Here is an 11,104-nt window from a genome sequence, read left to right as displayed (position 1 = left end):
GGGGGATAACCGCAGCTGCTTTCCAATCTTTGGGGATCTCAGACGACACGAAAGAGAGGTTGAAGAGGCTAGTAATAGGGGTGGCAACAATTTCAGCAGATAGTTTTAGAAAGAAAGGGTCCAGATTATCTAGCCCGGCTGATTTGTAAGGGTCAATCAATGACGCCTTTGTGTTTGATGTTCTTTGATGTCTTTTATTGCCAAATCTTTTATTTTAGGGGCTCCCGAGTGGCACAGGGTCTAAGTGGCACAGCATCTCAGTGCAAAAGGCGTCACTACAGTCCCTGGTTTGAATCCATGCTGTATCACATCTGGCTATGATTGGGAGTCCCATAGGGCGGTGCACAATTGGCCCAGCGTCATCCGGGTTTGGCCGGCGTAGGCTGTCTTTGTAAATAAGAATTTGTTCTTAACTGACATGCCTAGTTAAATAAAAAATAAATTGCCTTGCTGTTTTTAATTTTATTGTTTTAAGTGTTTTAAGTATTCAGAATTTTAAAAGCACTTCAAATAAAGTTTTATTTGATATTGTGGTAATGAACACGAGGGTCAGAGAGCTGGTTTCAAGTGCAGGGTGCAGAAGGTGTTTAATGCAAGGGACCACAGGAGGAGGCAGGTAGCTGGGTCCAGGGGCAGGCAGAAGGTCATACACAGGGGGTCCAAAAGGGCAACAGTACAGGCAGGGAAAAGGCTAGTTTCGCAGTCCAGGAGATCAGACAATGGGTAGTTAACAGGACATCCGATAGGCTAAAGTACAGGCAGGGAATAGGCAAAAGGCGTTGTTGGTGAGGAAGGCAAAAACTCATACACGGGAGGAGTAAATCACAGGAAACCCAGAGCTCTGAAAGATGTGTGTCACTAAACAAACAAGACCTCACAGTGATTGGGTGCAAAGAACTGAACTAAATAGTGTGTGATAGTGACATACAGGTGTGTGAACAGGTGATTGGAATTCAGGTGATAGGGATCTGGAGCGTGAGCTGCGTTCAGGGGATCTAGGTGTTTAAGAGTGTGAGCTGGAAAGTGGGCTGGAAAGTGAGCTGCTTTCAGGGGATCTATGTGTTTGAGGGTGTGAGTTGGAAGCAGACATTACAGAACACTCCTTCTCTGAGATGTTTTATGAATCTGGGCACAGGTAATTTTACAGGAGGTCTACCCGACTGAAATGAATCATGGAAATGTTAATAGTGTTAAATCCTTTTCATAATTTCTCCCATAATGAGCTCGCTCCGAGTTCGCAATCCTAGATGAAGTAGATTCGAACAGCAGAAGTACTCTGATAAATAAACATATATTTACTGTGGCTCTGAACTAACAAGCTTTTATGATCGAAAAACATTTGCATGACTGTTATTGGCACCCACGGGAGCTGTGCAAAAGGTAACCTTCAACATACTTGTCCACTCACTATGGTTTCAGTGACACACAAACAACCTTATAATCGAGGTAATCTGCATCAGGCAGGCCACTGACGTAAAACCATATCTTCCTAATGATGGCTTGTGATAACACGGGTTAGTGACCGCATATATGAGACGATAACAGCGAGCGAACATGGTATTCTTCTCTACACTTGCTTCTTCTATTTTTGTGTAACTCATATGCCAAGCTGTACGTATGCAAATACTGTCTTTTCCACATTAAAGCTGCAGTCTGTGGTAATTAACCAGTAAAAAAATATTGTGTACTCTTCTGTCACTAGCACTGTGACCTCTACAGTGGGAGGTAAGGGCAATATTTATACTGATATCAATCCATAGTTAGAAGCCTAAATAAGTTCAGGAGTATAAATGTGCTTAACAAGTCTGAATACTTTCCAAATGTACTGTATTCAAGGGGTATGAATACTTTCTGAAGGCATGATATGTTTTTAGAATCTGGTAAGTATTACAATAGCAGCCTTTCGTTCATTTTTGGAAGTTTGAAAGTAAGTGACTTAACAGAAAAAACAACTCGGTGAAACAGTTTTTTATTTACAAATACGTTATAAATAATCGTGTCAAGAATAGAAGCAGAAAATAAATATAGAAAGGATTATTACAATTAATATCTAGCTATTTATCATAATTGGAGGGGAGTAGGAGTAATGTGTAAACAAAACTCACAGAACCATATACTGTAACTATATCAATTGCATTACCAATAGTATCCATATCAATGATATATGATAGCCTAAGAAGACACGTTCATCTGCCCTACTTGTCCATTGCCAATAACTTTACAACATAAATCATTCCCAATAAGCAATACAGGGAGATGTTATCAAAATACAATATCAACAAAGCTATAATTGGAACAGTTTTCATAGAATGAACACAAAGCTTACAGCCATGGATATTTAAGCTAAATGTTAATGGTTGAATAAGAAGTGACATAAAGTAGACCAATACATTGAAGTAGACCATTCACATGTATTAAAAGCTATGGAAGAAGTTGCTCAGCACTGCCAGTTGTGCTGTGATTATATCATTCTGTATGGGGGTTGCTACCTTCATGCAGTGGAACGAAGCTGAGGGACAACATCAAAATTGTTCAGATGATGTCCATACAGAGGCCTGGCTGTCTGTGGGTTAACTTTATTTATTTGTTTATTTGGATCCCCATTAGCTTTTGCAAAAGCAGCAGCTTATCTTCCTGGGGTCCACAAAAAACACAAACCATGACAAGTAACAAAACACTGATACATTGATAGACAAGAAAAGTCACAAATAAAAAATGTAATGATAAACAAACACTGCACCTTAAAAATAATACAAACAATACAACAACAAAAATAATGTGTGTGTGTGTCCTCATAGTTTTATTGTTTGCTTGAGAAATTGGAGATGGAAGGGAGTTCCATGCGATCATGGCTCTGTATAAAACGGACTATTGCTGTGAACTGTGGACTTGGGGACTGTGAAGAAACCACTGGTGGCATGTCTTGTGTGATATGTATGGGTGTCTGAGCTGAATCTTATTTTATTATGCAGATAATCTGGAATTTTCATCACAGTAATATCTATCATGAAAACTAGAAGAGAAGCAGTTCTTCTCTCGTCAATCCTCAACCAAGAAAGACTAGCATGCGTGTTGTTGATGTTAGTTCTGTATGTGCAGTTAAGGGCAAGGAACCAGGTCTTCTTCAAGGATTTTTCCTGTGCTTAGCTCCAGTCCTTTACTATTACAAGCATACCCATAACATGATGCAGCCACCACAATGCTTGAAAATATGGAGACTGGTACTCAGTAATGTGTTAAATTGGATTTTCCCCAAACATAACACTTTGTATCCAGGACAAAAATGTCATTGCTTTGCCTATATTTTTGCAGTTTTACTGTAGTGCCTTGTTGAAAACAAGATGCATGTTTTGGAATATGTTTTATTCTGTAAAGGCTTCCTTATTTTCCCTCTGTCAATTAAGTTAATATTGTGTAGTAACTACATGTTATTGATCCATCCTCAGTTTCTTCTATCACAGCCATTCAACTCTGTAACTGTTTTAAAGTCACCATTGGCCTCATGGTGAAATCGCTGAGCGGTTTCCTTTCTCTCCGGCAACTGAGTTAGGAAGGACGCCTGTATCTTTGTAGTGACTGGCTGTATTGATACAGCATCCAAAGTGTAATTCATAACTTCACCATGCTCAAACGGATATTTAATGTCTGTTTTTTTTTACCATAGGAGCCTTTCTTTGTGAGGCATTGGACAAACTCCCTGGTCTTTGTGGTTGAATCTGTGTTTAAAATGCACTGCTCGACTGAGGGACCTTACAGATAATTGTGTGGGGTAAAGAGATGACGTAGTCTTAACAAAATCATGTTAAAAACTATTATTGCACACAGAGTGAGTCCATGCAACTTATGTGACTTGTTAAGCACATTTTTACTCCTGAACTTATTTAGGCTTGCCATAACAAAGGGGTTAAATACTTATTGACTCAAGACATTTCAGCTTTTTATTTTGAATTAATTCGATTTTTTTGTTGAAAAGCATAATTCCACTTTGACATTATGGTGTATTGTGTGTAGGTCACTGACAAAAATCTAAATGTTATCCATTTAAAATTCAGGCTATAACACAACGAAATGTGGAAAATGTCAAAGGGTGTGAATACTTTCTGAAGGCACTGTAGCAAATAGCAGTGGCAATACAGTCTGCTACCGTTCTCGAATAGTTCCCCATCAAGGTTGTCTATACCCAGTGTTTTTTTGATTACTGATTGATAACCATATTTTTTCCACCTCCCCCACACTAAATTGACCATTCAAAACAGCAATCCTTCTCTTTCATTATTAGATCTTTTATACAAAAATATGATGTTTCACTGTTAATTGTTGTCATTTCACTTAAGAGTTTTTCCACTTTACTAGTGAAATAGTCATTGAAATGACTGGCAATATCGAAAGGTTTTCTGCCCACGACATCATTTAAAGGTTCTCCAAAGTATTTTTCCATTGTGTTTAATGTCATTTATCTTTTTTTGGTAATATAATTTTTTCTTCTTTTTGTTAAGTTTACAGTATGTCAACCAATCAGCTGAGAAGCCTGACTTGTTTGCCAACTCTTTTGCATTATTTATTTGAACCATAACAATTTTTAAATTCATCATCAATCCATCGGGCTCTAACAGTTCTCACAGTTTGTTTCTGAACTGGTGCATGCATGCTTGTCAACAATTGGAATTAATAATTAATAAATGACTTTAGGCCCAACCTTTGGCACTTTGGCTTTCCTTGTTATTGCCACAATGTTATGGTCACTACAGCCAATGGAAACTAATATTGCCTTGGAGCAAAGCTCTGCAGCATTAGTGAAGATATAATCAATACAAGTGGATGTCACAGATCCAACACTATTAGTTTGCACTCTCGTTGGTTTAGTGACAACTTGAGTCATATTACAGGCACAGTCACAAGCTTCCTCTTGAGAAGACAGCTAGTTGCTAACCAGTCAATGTTCAGGTCACCCAGAAAGTGGGATAGGGATGGATAGAGAGGTAGTTCCTCATTGTTTTTCCCTGTGTTGTGAAACAAAACATCACCTGGTCATGACTTCATCGGCAGGTTAACAGAGGGCAAGTGAGCTACACCTCAGCAGTGCACAAACTAGCCTAAGGTAAAGTAATGATAGAAAAACAAAAACATCAGTCAGGTGAAAGGAGCTTTTAACACCAATCCAGACATAGTTATCTCATTCATAAACTATTATCTAATTTAACACTCAGTTTGAGGAAGAGCATTTTCAAGTCGGAAAGCATTATTGGCATACATGCATGACTTAGCGTTGAACCCTTGATGAAAGCTAGACAGAGGGGATACAGGGAGCTGACCAGAGTGAAATACCTAAATGCCTATTTGAATCATTTGACTCTTGTTAGAGCTCAGGAAGATATTAAATGGAAAGAAAGTAGACCCTCACAAAACAATGAAAATCAGGAGAAAGAGGATGATATTTCGTCCTGAAAATCACATCTCTGATCGTTTTCTTCTCTCCCTCTCCAAGCATACCCTAGTCTGAAAGATAAGCAATTTGTGATACGTGTTCAAATAGTTATCTTGAACAACGGACAGAAAAAATCTAAATCCACCCAATCATAACAATGTTTTCTCTTCAAGACTACCTACTCGTTCCCTCACAGATTATGACAGAGTGCTTTAATGGTCAATGTTTCACTCTCTCCATCTCTGTCTATGCACCACCGTTCTCAGAACAGCCTCTCATCCCTCCCCTTTTCTCCAGAGCACTGATTTGGGTGGTGTTGGGCAACGGGGACAGATCCTGGATCAGTTTGGAATAGAGGAACCTTCTGTATGAGTCTTTCTCCATCAAAGTGAAGATTTTCTGCTGGGCATTGTCGAAACAGAATGGGCCGGCATTCGACAGGTTCTGTCTGGTCTCCTCTCGCGTTGCTGAGTCCAAGTTCACCTGAGAGGGAGAGGGAAAATGAGATATATAAGTAATGAAATACAACATGGATACTGTATCAACAAAAGGTGCCATAAAAAGCGCTATAAAAATCCAAAATGGCAATCATAAAGGAACCACCACAGGTGCTTTTAGAAAGGGAGGAATCGTTAAAGAGGAAGAAGAGGATACATCAACAGGATGTATGAAGTGTTTTCAGAATCCATGTCAAAGGCATATCAAAAGCTTTTATATTAATGGAGAAAACTGATGTATGGAAAGAGCCAGGTCATTACTCATAAGTGTATTATGACTCCAACAAGTCTGTGTAACACAGAATACTGCCTTTGAATGAAACCATGTTGGGATAGCAGAGATTACCAAGGGAAAGTTTAAGCCAATTTCTATTTCCATTTTACCTCGTTAAGAGCGTCTGCCGCGACGTACTGGTCATAGATCTGTTTGGCTTTACCTGCCATATTTTTGGGGGCTGACATTTTGTATTTCTCACAAGCTTTCCAGAACTCCATGTTCTCCTCGCTGAACTCTGCCTTCAGGAAGGTAGTGAACACCATACGGCCAGCTGATAGACAGACAAAGAGAGAGAGAGAGAAAGAGGAAAGATTAGTCAGGTGCTGGGTTTTACGATTTATATGAAGCTACACACTATTATGCTCCTAATGAAATGCTCCTAAAGAGAGAAACAGAGAGCATCCCTCTGAAGGGAGTCATGGAGGAAGCTATGGAATGTTGGAGGTCAAGGCCAGGATGGTTCTCAGGAGGCTGTTGCTCCTACTCCGTGTCCCCACGGAAAGCCTGACACCACAGGGACCATCAGCTAGCTCACACACACACACACACACATACACACACACACACACACACACACACACACACTATTACAGGGAGAGTGTAGAGCAGCAGGCCCTCAGGGGCCACCCAGCATTGCCTTCAGACACGTAGCACATGACCAGAGCATGAGAACACAGCCATGTAAAGTCCCCATCAACCCACAGCTAACAACCCACAGCCAAGTACCCTACAGCCCACACAGGCGTCATGATAGTCTCTTAAACAGAGATACAGGGGGCAGAGAGACAAGGGAGAGAGAGATATGAATGTCCCTCAAGTTAGTGTTTGTAAACATGTAGTCCTGTATTGTGGTGTAACACTAGTGTTGTGGCTTGGTAGTGGCAGAGTTTTGACAAAGATTTAGGAGTTCTACACAAGGGGCAGGAGAGAGCTTCTTTCAAATGTTTTTTTACAACTTCTTAATTCATAAAACCACCATCCCATTATCGAAGGTGTTTTCACATTTGAGCGCATTTGAGCAAGAATGACTCCCGGATTCTGCATTAGTAGGGCGGCAGGTAGTCTAGTGGTTAAGAACATTGGGCCAGTAGCCAAAAGGTCACTGGTTCGAATTCCCCAACTGACTAGGTGAAATATATGTCAATGTACCTTTGAGCACTTAACCTTAATTCCTTCTGTATGTCGCTCTGGATAAAAGTGTCTGCTACATTACTAAAATGTAAATGTATGTCCATAAGATGTCTCCTTTGATTTGTGACAAACTCACCTTCACTATTCATCAGGTTGTTGAAGGACAGTTTCCATTTTTCCACATCAGCAGGTGAAACTCTAAAACCAGAGAAAGAGCATAATCAGTATATTGGGATTAACAATAATATTTTCAATATTTTGGGCCTCCCGAGTGGCGCAGCGATCTAAGGCATTGCAGTGCTAGCTGCGTCACTACAGATCCTGATTCAATCCCAGGCTGTGTCGCAGCCGGCCGTGACCAGGAGACCCATGAGGCGTCGAACAATTGGCCCAGCGTCATCTGGGTTAGGGGAGGGTTTTGCCAGCCGGGTTGTCCCATCGTGCTCTAGCAATTCCTGTGGCGGATGCTGACACGGTCGCCAGGTATACGGTGTTTCCTCCGACACATTGGTGCGGCTGGCTTCCGGGTTAAGTGAGCATTGTGTCAAGAAGCAGTGCGGCTTGGCGGGGTCGGGTTTCGGAGAACGCACGGCTCTCGACCTTCGCCTCTCCTAAGTCCATACGGGAGTTGATGGGACAAGACTGTAACTACCAATTGGAAATCGCGAAATTGGGGAGGAATATATATATATATATATATATATATATATAATGAATGGGTTTTGTTGTGAAACTCTATATATTATATATATTTTAAAATACTAAAATACAAACTCCCATGCATTTGACCCAGGTATTTGAAATAAGTATTTGAAAGTGGCCTATTTAGAGGAAATAATGGAAAATACCTTCAAATACTTCCAATATAATTAGTTGATTCGGGCCACATTATTGAAAATAATCAAATACACAGAAAATAATTATTTAAAAACACATATTCAAATACACATGTATTTGAACCCAGGTCGGATTTCAGTACATCCGTTGTCTGTTGATATCCCACAGTTCTAGACCTGCAAATTGCTAACAGCCTATATTTTAATGATACAAGCAGATGTCATATCTATCATCTTACATAATGCTCTTTACAACAGGACACTACTGTGTTTTCCATGAGCATCAACCATACCATATACACCTCTTTGAGTTAATGAGTAACCAAGCATACTAAAACATGGCAATTAAGTATTAAAAGTACAATTTACAGTTTTGTCCGTAAGTACATTATTTCACACTAGCTGCAATCAGATTATCAAAGTGTATCAACATTACTGCAGTGGTGGAAAAAGTACCCAAATGTCATACTTGAGTAAAAGTATAGATACCTTAATAGAAAGTTACTAAAGTTACATTTACATTTACATTTAAGTCATTTAGCAGACGCTCTTATCCAGAGCGACTTACAAATTGGTGCATTCACCTTATGACATCCAGTGGAACAGCCACTTTACAATAGTGCATCTAAATCTTTTAAGGGGGGGGGGGGGGGGGGTCAGAAGGATTGCTTTATCCTATCCTAGGTATTCCTTAAAGAGGTGGGGTTTCAGGTGTCTCCGGAAGGTGGAGTAAAAGTAAAAGTGAAAGTCACCCAGTAAAATATTACTTGAGTAAATGTCTAAAAGTATTTGGTTCTAAATATACTTAAGTATCAAAAGTACATTTAATTGCTCAAATATACTTAAGTATTAAAAATAAAAGTAAAACTATAAATTGTTTCGAATTCCTTATATTAACCAAAGCAGACGGCAACATTTTCTTGTTATTAAAATTGACTAACGATGCATTTGTATTTAGTGAGTCTGCCAGATCAGAGCCAGTAGGGATGACCACGTGTTATCTTGATAAGTGCATGAATTGGAGAATTTTCCTGTCCTGCTAAGCATTCATCATGTAACGAGTACTTTTGGGTGTAAGGGAAAATGTATGGAGTAAAAAGTACATTATTTTATTTAGGAATGTAGTGAAGTAAAAGTAAGAAAATATAAAAATAAAAAATAATATATATATATATATATATATATTTTTAATATAAAATAAAAATATATAATTGTAAAGTAAAGTAAAGAAACCCCCAAAACACCTTAAAGTAATACTAAATAATAAACTATTTTTACTTAAATACTTTACACCACTGCATTACTGTAAATTGTGGAGATAGTTAAGGGGTTATATTAATTTGTTTTCACTCCAAGCACACTAATTAGATTAGTCCTAATGAAAGGAAAGGTCAGGCTGGATATTGTCTAAGCTAACTAGTTTAGGAACAGCAGATGTTCCCTAGGGGGAGGACTCCAACACAGCAAATCAACCTGCATAATAGTTCTATACCTACGTGCACACTGGTTATTGCCTTGAGAGTATCATTCCCCATGGTGTGATAAATTAATTTAATAGAATCTGAATGCTGTTTTATAAATGACATCTGTTATGTTGTTCAATATTATGTATGATGATTAGAATCAAGTGCTTGTTTGCTGCTCTCATACAACAGGTCTCCCTTGTCTTAATGTCCTATAAATAAATTATATATCAATCAACACATTCAAGGTTAAAAGGTTTCAGCATTCACAGTATCCACTGTGATTATTATTATTATATGACCCTGCTGGTTATCTATGAACGTTTGAACATCTTGGCCATGTTCTGTTATAATCTCCACCCGGTACAGCCAGAAGAGGACTGGCCACCCCTCAGAGCCTGGTTCCTCTCTAGGTTTTTTCCTAGGTTCCGGCCTTTCTAGGGACTTTTTCCTAGCCACTGTGCTTCTACATCTGCATTGCTTGCTGTTTGGGGTTTTAGGCTGGGTTTCTGTACAGCACTTTGTGACATCGGCTGATGTAAAAAGGGCATTATAAATACATTTGATTGATTGATTGATTGATTGATTATTCTCCTGTACACTCACCTCTTGGCAATGTTGGTCTTCTCTTTTATGGGTTCCTTGTCTGGTGGAAACTCAGGCTTATGGAGCAGAAATCCAATCTTGTGCTTGATGTCTTTGGCACTAAGGGAGGAGAAGTAGAGTGGGTAGTGTTAGGCTACATAATGTATAAATATCAAATTAAGACACAGACGTGTGTCCTATTATTATAGCAGAACCAAGATGCCTGACACGCAAGGCTTGTATTCAACATACAATACTGTCTGAAAATCTCAGATTACAGTACAGATATTACAGCATTTATTTGTTAGGATTTCACATGTATTACATGTCTGTTACTAGTGATCTAAAACAACATAATAACAACCTCAAACAACTAAAATAGCCATCTTACCTTTTCATACAGGTTGCAGGCAGTGTTGCTAATCCCTTACACATGTTGCCTCTTTGCTAAATCAAAATCAAGGAGAATGATTTGCAGTGGTTTTGAGCGCAGAGGAAAAGGTTGTAATATTATGACTGGTAGTCCACTCAGTAAGTCAGCAGTACGCTCTGTCTTAGTGAAGCCTCCTCCCACAGTTGGGGTTTTATACAGCTACAGTGCTTAAACGCTGACGAAGAGCCAATCACAGCCCTCACTGGGCTAAGTATGCTCTCTTCATTTTTTTCAAAGAGGAGAAATGATATGAGCAGGGAGAAGAGCACAGAAGTGGGTAACAAAACTCATCTTCCTTTGATCTATATGCCGGTTAGCAGAAACACACACATACTTCTGCATACATGTTTAGTCGGCATATGTAGGCATTTAACCTCTGCAAGACTGCCCAGAACAGAGCAGCCTGCGCAGGAAATGTAATGCAGTGCAAATGGTATATGGCTGATTGTTGTACATT

The 11,104-nt window shown here is 39.2% G+C and overlaps 1 protein-coding gene across 1 annotated transcript; it reads right to left on the bottom strand.

The window, feature by feature from the left end:
* Positions 1 to 1,953: 1,953 nt before the first annotated feature.
* Positions 1,954 to 10,760, bottom strand: LOC129855629 (regulator of G-protein signaling 4-like). The gene is made up of 5 exons (XM_055923498.1): positions 10,606 to 10,760; positions 10,236 to 10,334; positions 7,467 to 7,528; positions 6,307 to 6,470; positions 1,954 to 5,908 (listed from the first exon to the last, which is right to left on the bottom strand). Exons 1-5 carry the CDS (start codon positions 10,647 to 10,649, stop codon positions 5,672 to 5,674), a joined length of 606 nt encoding a protein of 201 aa, XP_055779473.1. The 5' UTR covers positions 10,650 to 10,760; the 3' UTR covers positions 1,954 to 5,671.
* Positions 10,761 to 11,104: the final 344 nt, after the last annotated feature.

This window comes from Salvelinus fontinalis, chromosome 5 (genome assembly GCF_029448725.1).
Source record: "Salvelinus fontinalis isolate EN_2023a chromosome 5, ASM2944872v1, whole genome shotgun sequence".
Lineage (NCBI taxonomy): Eukaryota > Metazoa > Chordata > Actinopteri > Salmoniformes > Salmonidae > Salvelinus > Salvelinus fontinalis.
The sequence above is the reverse complement of the archived record's forward strand: the minus strand, read 5'-3'. Positions and strand labels throughout refer to the sequence as shown.